This window comes from Semicossyphus pulcher, unplaced genomic scaffold (genome assembly GCF_022749685.1).
Source record: "Semicossyphus pulcher isolate SPU_LCO1_2020_fin unplaced genomic scaffold, fSemPul1.0.p SCAF_4, whole genome shotgun sequence".
Lineage (NCBI taxonomy): Eukaryota > Metazoa > Chordata > Actinopteri > Labriformes > Labridae > Semicossyphus > Semicossyphus pulcher.
This window is the reverse complement of record NW_027211715.1, coordinates 25868463-25889430: the sequence shown is the minus strand read 5'-3', so window position 1 is coordinate 25889430 and position 20968 is coordinate 25868463. Positions and strand designations below refer to the sequence as shown.

Sequence of the window (20968 nt, the reverse complement as noted above, 5' to 3'; positions counted from 1 at the left end):
CCTTGCATCTTAAATGCATCCCACTGAGGATGCATGGAGAGAAGCAAGGAAACCAGGCAAGGAAAGAGGAAACAAGGAAATGTGTTTTAAGAGACATGAGAGGTCCTTTCCTCTGAAGCGTCACGTCTACGAGCTAACTATTTACATCAATAAAAAAGTAAGAAAGAAGAATGGAGAATGTGGAGGACATTTTTCAGCCAAGCAAGTACAGAAATAACTTCTCTTAAATCGGCCAGCAACAGATAGATAACTTCAGTGTTGCTGCGGGATGGTTGAATACACTGCTAGTGATTGGTGAGACCAAAATAAACAGAAGTCCTACACAAGAAGAACTTTTGTGTATCTGAATTACTGTGAAACAAAATGATCTGATGGTCTTATTATCTGATGGATCGTGAAAGCAACAGGATTTATAATTAACAGAAAGGAAATATAAAGTAAAGTCAACAGAAGCCCAAACTTAAAGCCTGCACTTTAAACCAGCCCTGCTTTAAGAGAAGTCACACATGGACCAGTATAATGCTGGGGTGCTGATGGTAGGCCACTTGATGACTCAACTTTTTAGTAATTATATACGGCGTGTACTATTTATCTTTATCAGTTTTAGCAGTCTTCATACAATAATTCAAACAAGTGCATTTGTGTCTGGGCAACTTCACTGCAGACGGTAGTTTTATTCTGGTGGGATTTTAACCGATGGAAATGAACGCCACATAACAGACTGAGCATTCTCTTTGTTCAGTGGTGAAAAGTCCTCGTGCATGATGTCCAAAGGGAGTTAAAGGAACTATTTCACAGAATACCAGTAAAGATAAGAAGCTGTTGAGTCTGTTCAGTATATAGAGTTATTTCTTCTTAGAAACGGCTCCTTCTTCGCCTGCAGATAGAGGAGTGTGCGCACTCGCAGAGGCACACACAAACAACGCCCAGTGGGTTTTTATTATTGCCGGCTTCTCAGTTTAATGATGCCAACGCTGCTGCCCTCCCATCACTTTGAGTCATGGTGTTTTCTCTCGGGGTTACAAACTGTAAACAAACAAGAACTTTTTTTTTCACCTCCCTCCCTCTCTTGCCTCAGTCTCTCCCTTTATCCCTCCTCGTATCCTTGCCCATCCCTTAAAATCTGCCCTTTTCCTTCTCTCAGTTGTTCCTTGTGGATCGGTTATGTGCCAAATAAGATTGAGAGCAAAGATAGAACTGTGTAAGAGTTACTATATTTGTGTATTCAAATGATCACAGTTTAAAACTTAAAATGCTTCCTCCCAGGAACTATCCGTACGGCCTGTCCTCCCACTTCCTTAAAAACTAAATGAAAGCAGATCAGACCAGCTGAAGTGAATTCCTCAGGACGGCCCACACAGCAAATTGCTCTAAAGCCATCAGTGATGACAGGCTGCTGCTACCTGCTCCTGATGTTATTGACACCTCGCTGCTGTGGGACTGTTGTTCAGCTCGACCTGCCCAGTCAGCGCAAAAAACTATCTGTGAGTCAGCGAAACTCGCCGCAGCACTGACAGAGCGGTCAGTGGGCCGGCTGGATGGCTCGGTGATTTGCTGTCTGATGCAGGAGGGCATGTTTCAGCTCTCTTCTCATATAAGGGCGTTACATTATGTGGCGAACAGCGCTGGAGCATAGGCAGTCTGAAGGATGTATTTGGAGCTTGTCACAAGAGCTGTGACAGAAAGTTAACTGGATGTATCAGGTGTAAAAAACTAAATGTTGAACTGAATGGTGTTCCCTGAACACAGTCAAAAGTGCAAGTGATTCAAAAGGGGGAAAAGGACGGCTGTTTTTGCCGCTACAGGTGGCTTGTTACTCGTCTTGTTTTTAACAGGACTCGTCTGTGTTTTTTCTCTTTGAAGTAGCTACTTGACTAAAGGCCTTTTACTCTTTTCCCAGAAGAATCTGTTCCCCACCAAAGAGCACCTTCGTAACACTTTATTTTAATTTCAAAGCACTCTCACTCAACTTTTCCCTCGCACTTCATGTTGGTTGATTGTAGGCAGACAGAACAAAGCCAGGAGAGCAAGCCTGGTAATGTTTATGCTGAGATTGTGTCACGATGCACCTGAGCAAGGCGCCGGACACTCTCCTGTTGTAGCCGAAAGATAAATCATAAGCAGCTCAGTTCAAAAGCCGAGGATAGAGAAGTGGTTGAGAAATTCCAGAAAGAATTCCAGCAGCCCAGTTTTCTACAGGTTTGCATACATGCGGAGCTGCGTGAGCCGTGTAAGCCGCAGCTTCAGGTGAATCCAAAAAAAGTCACCACAAACGAGCCAAGCCAAGTAGTCCACAAAGTCACACCGATCCAAAATACGCTCCAATAAATAAATCAGTAAAAATCTAATCAATAAAAAAGTTCTCCAAATCCAAATTACAGTTTAAGGTAATTTTTTCAGTGACAAACACTGAGCAGAGACACAGGACAACACAGTGCGACACTCCACACTCTATTTCTTAATCTTCAAAAGTTCAAGTAACTTGTTTATAGAACTATAAATATAATTTGTTCTAAAGATGCTGTAAAATTGAAGTGCAAACTTCAAACCTTAATGCCATGATTTTATGTTTCTATATTTTTTTTTGCGCAGCTGCAACGTTTCTGTAAGTTCAGAGTGCTGTGAAGTACAAACTCTACTCTTAAATTATATAAACTCCCAAAAGATATTTCATAGAACACTTGTTATTGCAAAACTGAAAAAGGTAGAGTGTAGGATAAATATTTTATGTCTCCAGGACATCGGATCCTTATGAGACCAAACTTAAGAAGCTAAACCAAAATAAATGTGAGAAAAAGAGGGAGACCAGGTGCTCACGGCAGCAGGATGTAGCAGGTGAATGCCAGGTGCTCTTGAAGGCTTAAAAAATGAACTGTCGAGGGATTGAAGCCACTGGGCTTTCTTCAGGCACACTCGCACCGAGCCAAGGATGTAGTTTAAAATGTCTTTACTGAATCAGGGTATCTCTCGTACAGAAAACAACAATATCAAAGAATTACATTCCGACTGTTTCAGCACTTCATCGGGTCTTCCTCAGGGCGAGGCTAGGAGGAGTCAGGAAACACAGTGTAAGGTGAGGTTCACTTATATATTGTCGAGCGGCCTGGAGGCTGAAATACACCGGCATATGAATAAATACATATATCTTAAAGAGTCGATATAAGTTGTCATTGTGGAAACAGGTGTTGCCATAAATAAAAAAATAAAAAAATTAGACATTGAATAAGCAGCTGTGCAGAAAAGGCTATTAAGGCCTGTGTTTGGCTTTGAACTTTACTACTTCACAGTACTTACATAGGCTTCTTATAGGCTGCTGCTGCCTTTACATTTTAACATCTTTAACAGTTCAAAACATCACTAGTGGACTTTATTATGTCGGCTGTAAACATGCAGAATCTGAAGGTGGAAGTATCCTCGTACATCTTAGAAGATGTACTAACAAACATCAGAAACAGCCACAGTAACATCTCAGAGCAAACGCACTGCTCTGTTGTGCAGCCTGGAAAAGCATGATTCCTGCTTTATCCAGCTCGTCTTTTCTCCTTTGTTCTGCTCAGCTCTGCTTTGTACCTTTTTTGTCTCTTATGTCTGGAAAGCTGTATTACAGAGCAGGAACGTCTTCAGACACTGGATTCACTTTCAGACGCACTGTGAAGGCAGGTTTGACAATCAGCCAGAACTAAAGGCACCGCTCTGGACGTTGCCAGAGAATGAAGCACTTTATTGTAGAGCCGAGCTGAGCTGAGCGACTCTTCACCTTCCTGGTCCCTGTGGTGAGATTGTAAGAAAGGAAACAAAAAAACCCCACAAAGCAAAAACAAAAGTTAGAAGAAGCTTTTTCATCTGGGGAAGGATGAGTGCGCGGATAAAGAAGATGTCTCATTGTCAGGAGGATGGATGATTTGAGTCTCTGATACGACAAAAAAGACTCTGCACATGCTGCGTAACCAAACTGATAAACAGGTTGCACCGGTTTCCTTGAATTTCCTACGTTTGTTCCCTGAGGATGTTGGAGACCTGCAGCCTGTTTACTAATTGCATTTTGATATGCCTGTGCTTGTTCCTGCACCCCGCCTTTGTCAGAAAACTCTTTACTTGATGGATTCTCCACACGTCTACTCCCGGCAGCACTTTCAGAGCCTTCTTTTTTGTCGTTGCGTTGTTCTTTTTTGCTTTCAAAATCTGTTTTTGGTGGTGTCTAAAAGTTATGTGACCTCTGACAGCTCACAGAGTACAGTCATGCTGATGTCTGAGAGAAAGAGGCAGCTGTCAATCATCTGTTATTCAATCTTTTAGAAAGTAACCGTGTCAGACCTGAGCATAACGAGGAAAGCTAATTATGTCGGCTGGTGTTTGTGTCCCAGAGTCCTTGGTTTTAAAACTTTAGGCATCACAGAGCTTTTTTTTTCTTACATATAACCTTTTTTTTGCATTAAATGTTTGTAAGAGTTCACTTTTCGTTGCCTGGAGCCCTCAGCGGAGCTCCCTCGTCGGCCTCTCTCTCCGTCTGTTGTGTTGTGGTTGAAAGCGCAACTCAGACATTAAAGGCAAACATGCAGATGAAGGTCTTTTTATTTGTTGTGGTGGAGCAGCTGTGAAGCTCACCCTGCAGCAGAGTTTAGTTCATCCCAGGTTTCCTCACCGTCATTAATTAGTCTCATGCAAGCCAGAGGGGGAAGTCTGAAGATGTGTCTAATTAGAATCAAGTGAGAGCAGTTAGACGGACCGGACTCCGGGGGATGTATGGAACACAAGGCACGCATACGTCATGCAAAGATTAAAGCGGAAACTTGTGTGAGCTGGCTCATGATAGCATCTTTTGTCAGCTGAAATACTCGCTGCTGAAGGTGCAGTCGCAGCATAAAACCTGAGGTAGCACTTTCAGGCCTTGTTCAGTTTAACACGTCCCTACAGTGAAGCTTTGAGAACCTTTGTGGTATTACCAGAATATGCTCACCTCACCTCACGAGCTAACGCTGAGGATCGACATGTGGCGCTCTGTCGTGGAGATGCAGCTAAACTTTTAGGCACTTTTAAGAAATGTTCTGTATATTAAACAATATGATACAAATCTGACATTAATCTCAATAAAAAACTGTCATGTCCAATGAAAGTGTTTCTCTTCTGAGCCGTATGCCAGACTGTTTGATCATGCTCGGGACGACGCCTGCCTCTTAAATGAGGTCTTATAAACAGACTAACAGATGCCGAATAAACCCACTTCATTTAAGACTTCATCCAACTTTACTTCAAACACATTTCTTTTGCTTGTATCATACTTTGTTCATCATTGGTTTTTAACAAAAAGAGAATTGTTTAAGACACAAGTGAAAGTTGTCTCTTACTGGTTGCAATCCACAGTGGATTTGCATCGGCAAAAACACATAATATTCAGAGTTTTGGAAAGTTTTGAGAAAACCCTGATGTCCTAATAAAGAAGTGCTGTCTCTGACTGTAACTTATGATCTAACAGAATAGCTCATTTATTTATCACTCAGTGGGCGTTTGAGGGACTTAAAGACAAACAGGCCAGGTCTGCTCTGAAGCTGGAGCTAAATTAATTCAGAAAACAGGCAAAGTTTAAGACTTAGTTATTTCTAGTTTATGCTAAAAAATATTAACAAATAAATATTGCAATGTACTTCTTAGTGAGATATTAGAGAATGTGGGGCGCTGGTTTAGCTCAGTTTGTAGAGCAGGCTTCTCATGTACAGAGGCTACAGTCCTCGCTGCGCTGATCGCAGGTTTGACGCCAGTCTGCAGATAACTTGTTGCATGTCATCATTTCCTGTCTCACTTCAGCTGTCCTATAAATAAAAGCCCCAAAAAATAAGAAGTGAATATGTAGAAAGGCTTGTGTCTCCACAGCGTGTCAGCCTGCAGAGTCTCCTTCACTGAACGGTGCTGAAAGAGCTGACCTTTGGCTGAACCAAGCTGTTGACCCTTGTTAATGTGTTTCTTCCTACAGAACTTTACTAGAGTGAAGATCAGCACCTGTTTTAATGGCCCTCACCACCACCTCAGATATGAACAGTTTAAGGAAGGAAGGAGGTGAAATCCAGACGTCTAACCCCTCAGCAGAGCCCCTGCTGCTCACCATCCCCCTTAACACATTTCAGCAGATCCCCCACAGCTCTCGGCGGACTCCAGAAGTCTTCATGAGAAAGTTGTACAGATTTTACACCTCCCGTAGACCCCCTCCGTCCCTCCCCTCTCCTCTCCCATCATCCCCTTCATTGTCATGGTAATGGGCTCCATCGTGCGTGACCAAAACGGTCAACTTAATTGATGAAAAAGAGATCACCAAGACGGGAGAGAAGAGGGGGTTTGCATATCATCAGACATGAGGGATTTTCATTCACGGAGGGTTCGAGGAATACAGAATGGCACTTGGAGAAACTTGAAGGAGACAGTCAGGATGTTCTCATGTGATGTGGGCTAGATTAGATGACTCAACATGTGCTCGTAGCAGCTCACAGGTGCTCGCTCAATCAAGAGCCTGCGCACTTAAACGTAGATGAGTGTAGTTCTGGATCAGTCGGAGTGACTAAGCACTTTTCATGGTGGTTATAATGCACATTTGTTTTTTGGTGCACCTGCCACTCTGAGGCATGTGTTACCAAACAATGAGCCGTGTTATAAAAGGTTGTTGTTGTCTGTGTGCTTCGAGTTCTCCACCTCGGGCGACATATTTTTTGCTTAAGTTATTCTTTACCACCGTATTTAATTTTGTTAAAGGATAAGCCTGGGGATATTCTGTAGTCGTGATGCTGTCAAGCAATCCCAGAAAAAATCCAGCTGTGGGGTTTTCCATCACTTACTACTTTCAAACCTTGTCTGTGAAACTCAGCTGCAAGTAGGGCTGCCATTTACTGCTGTTTTCATCGTCAGTTAATCTGCAGATTATCTTCATGATATAAAGTATGATGTAAAGTCTTCAAATTTCTTCCTTCATCCAACAAACGGTCCAAAAACCCAAAGTCTGTCACTAAGTGGCAAAGAAGAGAGAGTTGTGGGTCGTTCTCTTCCGATAACCTTTCTCTACCATCCTATTTGAAAGCGACGAGACCGCAAAAGAAAACATTAAAGGCAAACATCCAGACGTAGGTCTTTTATTTGTTGTGGTGGAGCAGCTGTGACGCGATGAGGCCACAAAAGAAGACCGTTGATAAGACGTGAAGATAACAGATTCTGAAAATGTGCTGCTTTTAAAGGTTGCACTTAAAAAGAGCTACCTACAAATGAAAAACTTGGTGAAAGGTGAAAAGCTGTCCATCATTTTGGGGGGGTAGGTATCGGGGATGTGTTCACACTTTAAAGAGACAGTATATGTATCTTTGGGAAGGGACTGAAAGTTTTGCACAGAGGGCAGAAATACCTGTGTCAGGTATAAAAAACCTGAAGGAGGGATGTTTAAACCCTGTCTATGATCGCCTCGTCAATCAGGGTGTAATGTGTAATTGTTAATTCTAAAGGTTATAGGAATTTACGTAGCAACCTGCAATCTGACCTGCAAGTGGTCCAAGGTTGTCAAAGTGACAGCGGCATAAAACGTCACAGCAACACTCTGATATTGACATTTATAAACTGCTTCATATCAGGTTATGATGTTTGAGTTCATTACTTTTTTAGCGCATATGCAAAATCAATATAATATGCTAAACAGTTAAAATACTGCTGTAATAAAGACATCAGTTTGAGAAACTGCTTGCACAATCATTTAAACACTGTCATAATGTACTGCATACAGCCGAAAGACTGGCCTGCTAGCAGTGGTGGACAGGTGCTGTGTTTAGCTGTGGAGAGGCAGGTATGTGTGTGTGATTTGAAGGCTTAGACTGGCAGCTCACCTTTCTGTTGTGGGGGTAGAGTTTCAACAAAAGCGTCTGCCAACTGCCCCCGAGAGTGAACAGCACTTAGAGCCTGCAGAACGCATGGCCTCTGTATAGCCTCTGCCTAGCCTCTGCCGAGCCTTTATAGAAAGAATTCAAAGAATCTAACATTTTTTTTTATAATTAAAAATCCCGTTTCCTTAAGAAGGTTAAAGAGGCGTGCTGCTTTAGCTCAGTGGTTAAAGTGTGCGCCCCATGTTTAGAGGCAAAGCCCTCCACACAGCGGCCCCCGGTTCGACTCCGACCCTTGGCCCTTTGCTGCATGCCATCCCCACTCCCTCTTCCCATATTTCCGATTCTCTTAATTCGCCAATCTATTAATCAAGTATTCTTTTAATTTCAGCTCAATCTGCTTTGCTGTTCAATAAAGTTTTGAAAAGTTTTAAACCAGTGTGTGTACGCCATGTTGACCATGTCCAGCTGATGTCAGCAGTGACACTTCAGTGGCTGAGGTTACTTCAGGTTTTCTGTCAGGTCTTGTTATTAACCTGTCTGAGACGCCTCTCAGAGCAGACGTGTCTCTTCCTGAGTGCTGTGAGCCCACTGTGAGTGTGTGTGTGTGTGTGTGTCTGTGGCTTTGGGTGACCCTTCCTTGGCATTCCGGCCATTCCCCTGGTACCTGGGAACTGTTCTGTTCTCCTCCGACGTGGTATTTTTAGGCCCTGAGAAGCAGCTGTCTGTGTCTCGGTCTGCACACACAGCCGGTCGTCTGTTGACTGAAAAATGTGTCGAGGCTCGAGAAATGACACGGCCTGTTTATAATGATGCTGCCTCAGTCAGCATCTCTCAGGATTATGAAGATTGAAACTAACACAGAAGTAGATGTTTGTTATTACCTCAGTGTGAGGTGATGCTATAGTCAGTAGTAAATGTGCTCACAGCTGCACGGTGGAAACTTTTCCCACAAAAACAAACCTGTCTGTGTTTTTCTCACGTTTTACTGAGTCATGTCCGCCTTGAGGTTGTTGTGCTCGACAGATGAACCAGAAAACAATGACATAAGTTTCAGTGGAGTGCAGCAGCAGTTCAGATACTCAAGGGCTGTATTTAAACCTTATAGGGAAACATCAGAAAAACCCATGTTGGGATTAGTCTGTCCGTCTTACTTAATAACAGCCATCATTCTACCATTAGCAACAAAATGGCAAATGCTACAAAGACTTTAAGAGAACTTAATAGCTCTTTTTGTTCAGTGATATTTGCCAACATTTAGACTGTAATGACTTCTAAGTACCTATGAGTTTACATTTGACCAGTTTATAATCTAATCAAAATATTTACTAATGAATAGACATTACTTTTTTTAGTGTTAAAGACCATCAGTATTTATTATGAGCAAAGGGGTCAAACAAAAAGTTTTCACATTAACTTTGCATTTGTATTTATTTCTACTCTCCTATTTAAACTAAGGGTCTGTTTGACCAAATTGTTACAATGTTGCATTTTGTAAGTTTGGTTTGTGTTCAGACGGAAGCTTTTACCAGCGGAACAAAAGTGTTGATGCTCAAGGAAACTGCTCTCTGATTGGTCAGAATTTCCATGTGGGCAAACTGAAATAAACAAAGAGGGAGAGCACACTCCTTTTTTTTTTTACTTTTAACCGTCATTGTTCCACAGATCGATCCGTTCCACTCTCCTTTAGTTTTTCACTGAACAGTTTGAACACCTCCGTGTTCTTGTGCGTTTCCACAAGCATTTGTAAAAAAATTTGGTCAGCCCATATTTCTATTTCCTCATCGCTCCCCCACGTCTGTCCTCTCCTCATCTTGCTGCCTATCTGCGTGGCTGTCTCTGCAAGTGTCGGCATACGTTAACAACCCACAATGCACAGTGTTTTGGTTTGCTTCCTGTATTAGGTCCTACTTTAAGTCCGTTTATGTTCTCACCTGAATTGAACTGGACTGTGGTTCATTTAGAAACTGAGTCCCGAGTCCCGTCTTTTGTGGCGGACCATGGTCCAGTGGTTTGGTCCGCACCAGTTCGAATGCATGGTCTCACCTGTCCAAACAAACCAGACCTTCCAAGTAAAGTCCGAAAATCCGGACCAAAGCTGTCGGGAGTGAAAGACACATGGCCATCTAAACATATTTCCCTGCAATTTTGACTCACCGCTTCACTCCGTAATGACTCCTCGCAATGGTGCTTATGAAATGAATGAGGGTAACATGAATGGAAATTAATTGGCCAAAGAAGAAGTTAATCAGATATCGTGACGTATCATTATATGATTGTCTTGCAATATATCAATTATTGCAGAATCACTGTATCGTGATATAACCGTTATCGTGTACCATGTATCGTGTCGTATTGTCTCGTATTGTGAGTCACCCTGCGATTCCCACTCCTAATTAAAACCTGCCGCTTATGACATGAATAAGAAAGTTGAATACACATACTGACAAAACCAATCAAAAGAAAGTTGTGCTGTAAGGGAGAGAGCTATCTTTGATGTGAGAGAAGAAAGGCTTGTAGAAAGTTTATTTTAAATGCATCAGATGCACCCTGTTCACATTTCCATTTTCATTCTCCACCAATCAGGACATAACAGAATACACGAATACAAAGACACAAGATCCATCCATACATTATCTATACCGCTTATCCAGGGTCACGGGGGAGCTGGAGCCTATCCCAGCTGTCATTGGGCGAGAGGTGGGGTACACCTTGGATTGGTCGCCAGTCAATCACAGGGCTGACACACAGAGACAGACAACCTTTCACGCTCACACTCACACCTACGGGCAATTTTAGATTCACCATTAAACCTAACGAGCATGTCTTTGGACTGTGGGAGGAAGCCGGAGTACCATGCATGGGGAAAACATGCAAACTCCAAATGTAATACAGCCTGTACAGAAGCACAAACTGACATCACTTTTTAACTGTCTAATGCCGGTTCTGGTTTTGGTGCTAACAGACGGTGTGTGTGTGTGTGTGTGTGTGTGTGTGTGTGTGTTTTATTTTCACCTTGGCAGGGGGAGAAGAATGCCGGCTTTGACGTGCTCTACCACAACATGAAGCACGGCCAACTGGCAACCAAGGAGCTAGCCGAGTTTGTCCGCGAGAGGTAAGGTTTGTGTGTATTTGTGAATATGTGTGTGGGAGGTGACACCGGTGATGGTGCTCGGGTGGAGAATTCTACATTCCTGACTGTGTGTACTTGGAAAGAAAGACGCTAGTTTGTGCCAAGGTTGGGTGAATGCTTTAACATTTTTGGGGATTTCACATCTTACTGTATCTAACAAGGTGTAGATAATTAATTCAGCTTCAAAGTCCTGTAAGCAGAATGTGAATTAACAAGTCTTCTCTCTCCGCTCTGATCTCCGACCCCAGTCCTCACCACTCCGCTACTTTTGGAGTGAACTATCTCTCAAAAACTCTCACACGCAGTGATACGGTTGATTATCCCTGAGCTTCCTGCAGTACAAAGTCAGATCCTCTGTCAACGTTTGCAACTGCTGGGTTTAAAAGAGCTGCCACATGGGAGGAGATATGTCAGGCGCCTCTGCTTCTGGAAGAAAAGACCCCGCTCATTTTTCCCATACACAATTCTACATGACTCCCTGTTGGAGCAATTTTGGATTGCCGTAAAACTGTCATGGTTCAATCTTAACTTAAAATATTAACAATACATTAGAAAGTCTGTGTACATTATAGCTATTACATACAAGGTAATTACAACTCCCAAAGTGCATTTCATAAAGAAACATCCAATAAAGCATGTTTAGCTTTGTGCCACCAACAACAGTCGAAATGTCAGGAACGTTCCTCCTGGTGGAGTTTTTTCACAGACACTACATTTAAAAAGTCACAACTGTTGGCCTTAAAATAATCATACAGATCAATACATGAAAAAAAGTCAAATGGGAGCACCTCCCAGTTTGCAACTTCATGGACTGTTGCCCAAACCCCTCCCTCAAACTGCAACTCTCTTATTACAGCTTATCATTAGGCACTTGTCGCTTCCTGCTTATAGTTTAGGTAGTTTGGACGGTACTCTGCATTTAAAGGTTGAAGTCTTTTACTTCTTAAGACAAAAAACTATCCAGCTCACTAGCAGGGAATACTGTCAGTTTAAGACCTTTTTACGAGGTTAAAAGTTATAATCCTGAAGATCTCAGTTTCCTTTTTCTGGGTTGGCACCTATGGCGATAAACACTAATTGCATGAGCACACTTCCCAGATATCCTGACAGTGCTGCATGTGTGACGTCCACAGTTGGCTCCGGTTGTAACTCTTGATTTTCGTCGCTGACGGTTGCTTTCCTTTTCAGACTGTTTGCTTCATCTGAGCGTCGAATTTGTTTCTTTTTCTTTGGATTTTCACTTATTGTTGAAGTTGTATCTGTAGTCATCGATCTTTTCTTTGTTTGTTCAGCCATAGTAGATTACTGTTTACTCACAACACTTGCAGAGAGCGGAAAAGCAGCCGCTTAGCTCCGCCCACCCTCTCTGGCAGACCAACCACTGCTGGGTGATGGAAAACGCGTCACTAACTGGGTGCCGCTTGTAATTGTTTCCGCTAAAGTCGCCACAGACACCCAGTCCATAATACTGCAAATGCAAAGGCTTTCATCAGTGGGCCATAGGCTCAATCACCATTGTGTTACCTCATTCGGCGATAGAGACTTAGCAGACATTTATTTACATGAAAGTCTTCGAGATTATTACTTTAACTTAACTTAAAATAAAAAAGAGCCAGCTGAATACATTAAAATGTCAGTCAGAGACAACATTTCCAACCACCTTATCAAGCTAACGTTAGCTTAATTTGCAAGCTAGCTGCAGCAGATGAGTCTGCTTTCGCTGTTAGCTAGTTAGAAATGAGGAGTCTGCTTTTGTTTGTCTCTGTCTTAAAGGACTGTTTGTTTCTAAAGTTTATGAAGAACCATGAGATATCAAGTATCTAAGGGGAGGGCAGTCAATTACCTAATTAAACTTCTCTTCACAAAGTGGGTAATTTGTTGTATTAAACACTTTGTCTTCTGATTAGCGATAAGCAGTGAGTAAATTGAGGGAAGTAATGAGGTTCCCACAGGAGTTTGTGCTCTCACAGCTGGAAGCTAACACACACACACACACACACACACACACACACACACACAGCACACTGTCAGACCAGGGTTATAATCCTGACATTGATTCAGACCGCCCGAGCACATTCCTCACAGGGGGAAATTCACTTATCTGCTGGGACAGCGGCAGACAACAAATCAGCAGTCAGGAAGTAAAGAAGAGGCTCTGTGGGTAAAATAGTGTGCGATCCCACAGGACGGAGGAGAGGCAATTGTGTTGATAAATATCCTCCACCTTTCTCTCGCTCCACTTGCTGGCAAGGTCGTTTTGATATGAGACACATTGTGAAACACTCGGTTAAAGTACCTGGCTATGTTACATTCACTACACTCATCCTGGTACTCAGTGATAGATCTCCTTTAAACTGCCTCTTGTTAATGCTGATCATTGAGACAACAGACATCAGGCCTCTACTGGTGCTGATATGATGAGTGTAGGGTTTATCAAGTAGTGTACCGCCAGGAAAATAATCTGCTACGATTTTTAGCAACTATTGATGAATCATTTTAGTCGTTTTTCAGGCAAAAATGTACAACATTCTTCAGTCTTATGTTTTTTATTTTGGATTAGCTGATTTATTTGTCTTATATGACAGTAAATATTTTAGGGTATTGCACTGTTATGTGTACTAAAGAAGACGCTTTCAGATATTTTATGAATAAAATAATTTATCAGTTGATGGAAGAATGAAATCATAAATTGCCACAGTCACATTATTGTGCTCAAAGACCATCTTGATAAAGGATTCACTGTTTGTTTACTTTTATATGGCTGGATGCAGCGTCTTAAACTTGAGAATATACACTACCAGTCAAAAGTTTGGACACATTTTCTCATACAAGTGAAATGGAAAGTGTGTCCAAACTTTTGACTGGTAGTGTATCATTATTATACACAGATCACTGTAACGTACTGAGCTACGTTGTTATGTTAAAATATAATCAATGAAGAAGATGGACGGGTGCAGAGTGATTCCTAACCACAAATTTGTTTCAGTCGGCCGCATTCGATCCCAGGCCAAAATCAATCATCATCTGATTGGATAGCTTGTTTTTAGTCACTTTTGCCTGACAAAGTGAATGTGATTGAAATATCGACTGTCTCATTGATCTAGAGAATCTTAATCAGATATTTGGCAGGTCCACGCAGATCAGATTGGGATTTAAAACTTTGGCTATTCAATCCTGCAGTTAAGTTTTTTTGGGCCACTTGGGGGCAGCAGAAACATGTTTGCAGCACAACATTGTCTTATCAAGTTTTTATGTTGTTTTGGTCAGTTTGTTAGCAGCTTACATTCAGCAGTTACAAAGACACATTTACCATGTAATTGAAGTTTTGTTTGTGGCCACCTGGTGATAGAAAGTCAAATATTTACTCGCTGTTTTTGGTCCCCACCAACTCCTCAGGAAAAATATCTGACTTTTTAGCAGCCAAATGTTTTAGTATCTTGATTAGCTAGTTCCTTACTATGCCTGTTTGCTGTTTGGTGTCAAACAGGAAGGGTACAGCAGGTGTTAAGAGCTGTTCACTGATAAAAAGAAACAACGCTGTAAGAGCACGGAGAGCAAACTAAAGCAGTTAGTTGGGGACAGACAGCTTAACAATTAGTTAAAACTCGTTACAAAGCTCCATCAAGTATTGATTTAATCAGCTTTAAATAGATTTGTAGTTTGGAGGCAGCTCTTGTTTGTCATTACCTTTTGCATAAAATGACAAACGAGATTTTTTGTGTTTGTTTTAAATAAATGTTACTGAAAATGAAAATATTTCTTAGAACCTTTTTTAAAATAGAATTTAAGCTCCGATAAACTGTCATCCTCACTGCTGCAGAGCGATGGTGTTTGATGGTGTGTTTGTTTATGACTTTCAGCAGCAAGTTGTTCAGTTCTCCCTCAGGACATTTGGATCAATGCTCCCTCCTTCTCTCTCTTCAGGGTCTACAGATGGATATTAAACTTTTATGCCCAGCCTTGGAACACAAGTCCATTCATCATTTACATGTGGCTTATTGCAACATTTTCCCAACACGGACGAAAATCAATCTTTATTTTTGTGGTTCGATCTGGTGTTTGGAGCAAAGTAAGCACTAGATAGAGAACATAACATATGAGGCCATTAGCAGAGGCAATCGTGTTGTGTTGAGGAAGTGCTGGTGGAGTGCATTACGTTCACCAGTCTAAAGTCTATTAGAGGAATTTACATTTTAAAGAATGCACACCACATTACTCTTCCTGCTGTGTTACGGCCCATTTAGACTTTGGTAAACTCGTTTCACATTTTTGTATCTCTTTGCAGCCTTTTGTAAGAGTTGTATTTGTTCTACTCATGATAATGTGTTTGTTTGTTTGTTCCTGCAGTGCTGCTGTGGAGGAGACCTACTCCAAATCGATGAGCAAACTCGCCAAGATGGCCAGCAACGGAAGTCCTCAAGGGTGAGTACATTCATGTAAACTTCCTCGTCCACTCCAGGGCCTCACAGCTGAATCTATATGGTTGTAGTATGTTTGATACTTTATTTATCATACATGGCTGCATATGAGATATGAATGAGTGCATCACCAAATGCCCATATTTATTATTCAAATAATGCCCATATGGTTTCTATTGTATGATACATTTTCTTTAAAATAGTAAATGTCTATACTGTAATATTCCTGAATATAAGTCGCACTGTCATATATGAAGCAGTCTGTTTTTTAAGGGGAATCCAAGAGACAAAAAAGGTCCTCTATGGATATTTATTAATAAAAACGTGTATACAAGTTATGTATCATTTGGAACACACACAAAGTGTAGCCTACCATCTGTTTTCACCATGTCGAATTTGCAACCCTGCTAGCTGCCAATGCAGTAGTTGAGCTCAGCCTACGGTAACGCTGATCGTTGTGAGGGTGCCAGCGGTCCTTGCGATCGTGACATTCACATGTCCGTGACGAAGCGTTCGCTAGATTATAGCGCCATCATCTGGGTAAAATACTGTAACACGATAACATACCTCTCTTTGGATTTTATGCTGGTCTATTGATCGCGCTGGTATTGGACGCAGCCCACTTTTAAGATGAAAAATATGTGTTAAAAGTGAGTCTTGTGCAACAAATTTTACAGTAAGTGGTAATAAAAACTCAACAAATAATGCTTCTTGCTTCCTTTAAGTTATGGTTTAAGAACATTTGGCCTTTAAAGGAACTGAAAACACATTTTCTGAAACCTATTCATTGACATCTCATTCATGTCCACAGTATGACAATGGTAATCTTAGATGAAGAAGTTTGAACCTAGTAGGCTCACACAGTATGTGTGCTTGATGCTTATGTTGTATATTTCCCAGGACTTTTGCTCCCATGTGGGATGTGTTCAGGGTCTCTTCAGACAAACTGGCCCTCTGCCACCTCGAGCTGATGAGAAAGATGAACGATCTGATTCGGGACATCAACAAGTACGGAGACGAGCAGGTCAAAATTCACCGCAAGGTACGTACCGGGGACGATTGAAGTTACCACTGTCCTGAGAGAAACTGGCTGATTGTTGTTCCTGCCCGTCTTTCCCTGAACATGGACAATTTTCTCATTACTTGCCCTTCATCGAGCCTCTGTCATCCTGATCTAATTTATCTCACACTAAATCCACTTACTGTCCTCTCCCTTCACTGTAACTGCGGCAGTTTCCCTGAAAGTATCAAGTGCAATTATGATCTGTACAGTATGTCCGTGTTTCATCTTCTCTGTGCGTGCTTGTGTTTGTGTGTGTGAATGTGTGCTTGTAACCCAGACAAAGGAGGAGATGGTGGGGACAGTGGAGGCGGTGCAGGCGCTGCAGGTTCAGAGCGGTCACCTTCAGAAGTCGAAGGAGGGATACCATGCCAAGTGTTTGGAGCTGGACCGACTCAGGAAGGAGGGAGCTCCGCAGAAAGAGCTGGAGAAAGTTAGACACCACTTTCTCTTTTCAAACCTTCTTGACTCGGTTTTTAGATGCCTTTAAAACAAAGAGAGATTTCCTAAAGCCTAAACAAGTGTCCTATGAAAGACATTGTTTGGGGGGGGGCTATTTCTCAGTTTCTCATGCAGACAGTTATAATTTTATTTGTTCAGGTTTATGATAGCTGTCTCTGAGATTTCTGCCCCTACCCCAACACAATTCCTTCCTTCCTTCTTGCCTTCCTTCCTTTCTTCCTTCCTTCTTGCCTTCCTTCCTTCCTGCCTTCCTTCTTTTCTTCCCTCTTTCTGCCTTCCTTCCTTCCTTCCTGCCTTCCTTCCTTCTTGCCTTCCTTCCTTTCTTTCTTCTTGCCTTCCTTCCTTTCTTCCTTTCTTCCTTCTTGCCTTTCTTCCTTCCTTCCTTCTTGCCTTCCTTCCTTTCTTTCTTCTTGCCTTTCTTCCTTTCTTCCTTCTTGCCTTTCTTCCTTCCTTTCTTCCTGTCTTCCTTCCTTCCTTCCTTCCTTCCTTCCTGTGTCTGGACCAATGACTGTATATATAGATGGACAACACGTCTCCTTATACTCTCACTCAATGAAATTGATGCCAATATAGCCCGGTGGCGGGTGCCACGTCATTTGGAGCAACAGTTGGGTGGAGCAGCCGTAGCCTCTTCCGCCAACCAAAACACACACTTAACTTACCGAAAAAACAGCAAGGATCCCGCACGCCGTCTGTTTGAACAGCAGAACAGCTTCATGTGTTGGTCTGAAGCAGACGTTCACAGAGGCGGAAACTTCAATGACTGTAGTGATTGTTTTACTTACGTCTCCTCTCGCCGTTCCTCATCCACTCTGCTAATCTGGATCAGATCGGCTGCAGGAGCCGTATTTGTCAACAGAGCTAGAGATGATTTGGCTTCACTTTTAGGGAGCTGTCATGTCGTCCATCTTTTTATACAGTCTGTGGTCTGGACAGCTGGACCTTTGATTCCCACATCAAAGTTCGCTTAGAAAGCTCTTGGATTATTAATACTTTTGTGGTCCACTTTTGTTACAAGGGTGTCAGTTTTGTTAGTGCTAAATTAATAGCTGTTATTCTGTCTGGTTAATTATGGAAAACAACATTTTATAACTGCTCTGCTCTCTGTATAAATTGCTGTTCTTGTTTTGCAAGTAGAGACTTAATGAGAATGATTTTGGCCCCATAATTACAATTACTTCACTCGGTGTTCACTCACTGGGCTGTCCATTTTTATTCCAGGTTTGTGAATGAGGGTGTATCGCTAAAGGCCATTATTGTCCTTTACCTTTTCTCTCTCACTAGGCGGAGCTGAAGTCTAAGAAAGCGGCTGAGTCATTTGTGTTGTGCATCGAGAAGTACAACCGCGTGGGAGGAGAGTTTGAGCAGAAGATGAGCGAGTCGGCCCAGGTCAGCTGAGCAGAGGGCCACTTTTTCTCTCTCTCTCTCCCACCCTCTGATGTTTATGTGCGCTTCTTCTTCTCTTGGGTTTTATCCGTCTTTTCATCACTGTGACTCACCCTCTCTCTTACCTCCCATCACAAAAACCCTTCATTTATTATCCTACATCGTGCCTTCCCCAAAAAAGGAAACCCCCGACTCCTAAAACACCCACCCACTCCCGCACATACGCACATCCTGCCCCCCACCTAATACCTTTAATCACTGCCTCCACACTTCCATGGTTACTGCTGCTGTTGCCATGGAAATCTTCAACAAACCCCAATGAGTGGTTCTGTGTTTTACATGTGAAATGATGAGTGAGGTCTGTGTGACCACTTATCTGTAGTAAAGGGTTTGAGGGGGGAGATCTGGTCGATATTGTGAGGAGGGGGTTTGTGCTACCTGGGAGAAAAAAGGGTCAAAAGATCAGAGGATAAAATGGAAAACATCAAATAAATAGCAGATTAGCAAATAAAGATAAGGCAGATTTTGTTGTCCTATGAGTTAAAAAAAGATCTATACTGCTTATCCTGTTCAGGGCTGACGCAGAGAGACAGACAACCTTTCACACTCACAACTACGGGCAATTTAGAGTCACCAATTAACCTAACAAGCATGTGTTTGGACTGTGGGAGGAAGACGGAGCACTCGGAGAGAACCCACGCATGCACGGGGAGAACATGCAAACTCCACACAGAAAGGCCCACTTAATCTGAGCACGGATTCGAACCAGGAACCTTCTAGCACCACCGTGCAGCCTCTAATATGACATGAGGACAGTTATTTTTATTCTACATGTTACTTGTTTAACTCAAAAGTAAGACACAAGCATTTAGCGTATTTACATTCTAATAAATCAGAGATAAGTCCAGTCACATGGTGTATAAATGTCGCCATTTTCACCAAATAGCTTGGGAGTGGACCGAGACCCTCCTTTTCTTCTGGTCTTGGTCCCTTTTCTCTACATTTTGAATTAAGAGCTTTCAAACCAACCCTGAAAATACAGAATTAAAGTTGACTTTTAACCAAACCAAACAGGTTAGGTGTGAAAGCATCCGAGGATACAGTTTTTTTTAAGGTAATTAAGTAAGTGAGAAAGAGGTTTTTATTCACAGACTTAAAAGAGTTCGTAGTCTCACGGTGGCCCAGGTGCGACGGGAATAAAGTGCTCTGCTGGAGGCTGTAAGCAGTTACAAAGCGTCAGAGGACAATGTTTTATGTTTCCTCTTTCCGCCTAAGTTTTGCCCTTTTTAATTAGATGAGAGAAACTGGAAAAACTCTGCTCACAAACTCAATTCTCAAACAAAGCCGATGGCACTAAATCAAAGACAATTCCCTTGAACCAGGCGGGGACAAATGAGCTGGCTGAATGAAGAGCAGGATCAAACTAAATCCTCACAAATAATCACTGGTTTTAAAGAGCTGGCAGCCCGTAGCCTCACTGAGAGTGCTGCTGAATCCTCAGATCCTGCTTAAAGGCTGTTTTAACTTAATTGCCTATATGTATATGGTGTTTAAAGTTGAAGTTTTAGTAGATTATGGTTGTCTCTGAATGCTCAAAACGCAGCATTATGCAGAGACAGTTTTGTCTTTTTTAATGAGGAGATAAAAGCTCAGTGGAAGTTAAACACTATTACACAACAACTTCCCAAGAAGCAGCTCAAATAACACACAAAAACAAACAAAATCAAGATCATAGAGTCAAAAACAGCCTGTACAGACAGCCTGAGATCAAAGAACATATCTGGTTTATCGCCAGGCCTAACAACCCTTCTGTTTAGAATGAAAAACCAATACCACAGCTTGAAATCAAAGAATAACTACGGCACTTTTTGCATTAAAGACACATCTGTGTTTTGCTGTAGATGTCAGTGTAGCTTTGATGTTATTTTGTTTGTTTAGCAAGGATTTAATTATCACAGAAGGTCAGCGAGATGTGTCAACCCACAGAGCAGGCAAAGAAGGATTTTTAAGAGTTTAAGGTTTCTAATGGTAACAGTGTTTTTTTCTGTCTTCACCATGGTGTGGGTGTTTTTGTGTGAGTAGAAGTTTCAGGAAATCGAGGAGGCCCACCTGCGGCAGATGAAACAGCTGATCAAAGGTTACTCCCACTCCATAGAGGACACCCATGTTCAAGTGGGACAGGTAGGCTAACAGCATTTCTCCGTACTCTCTCTCTCTATCCTCCATATTTTTTAAACACTTTATTCCTATTATTATGAAGGTATATGGGATAGAGTTCTACCCAAAATATAGGAGCTTTGAAAACCTGAACCCTCCCACATCTCCAGAACTCTGTATGAGAAGTGACTCGCCCTAACATGCCACACTATATGTGTTGTACCTCGTTCGGCTCCTTCAGGGAACAGAAGTTACAGTCATAACATTTCATTGTACCTCGTTCCTCTCGTTCAGGGAACAGAAGTTTTAGTCATAACATTTCATTGTACCTCGTTCCTCTCCTTCAGGGAACGGAAGTTACAGTCATAACATTTGATTGTACCTCGTTCCTCTCCTTCAGGGAACAGAAGTTACAGTCATAACATTTCATTGTACCTCGTTCCTCTCCTTCAGGGAACAGAAGTTACAGTCATAACATTTCATTGTACCTCGTTCCTCTCGTTCAGGG

General features: G+C 42.1%; 1 protein-coding gene across 1 annotated transcript in view; it reads left to right on the top strand.

Moving 5' to 3' along the window:
* The window catches only part of fcho1 (FCH and mu domain containing endocytic adaptor 1), a 60220-nt gene that overhangs the window by 21458 nt on the left and 17794 nt on the right, over positions 1-20968 (top strand). Inside the window, exons 3-8 of the mRNA XM_069679393.1 lie at positions 10868-10959; positions 15325-15399; positions 16296-16437; positions 16736-16888; positions 18202-18306; positions 20386-20484. Coding sequence (XP_069535494.1) covers positions 10868-10959; positions 15325-15399; positions 16296-16437; positions 16736-16888; positions 18202-18306; positions 20386-20484 — 666 coding nt within the window. The remainder of the gene's footprint in view (positions 1-10867; positions 10960-15324; positions 15400-16295; positions 16438-16735; positions 16889-18201; positions 18307-20385; positions 20485-20968) is intronic.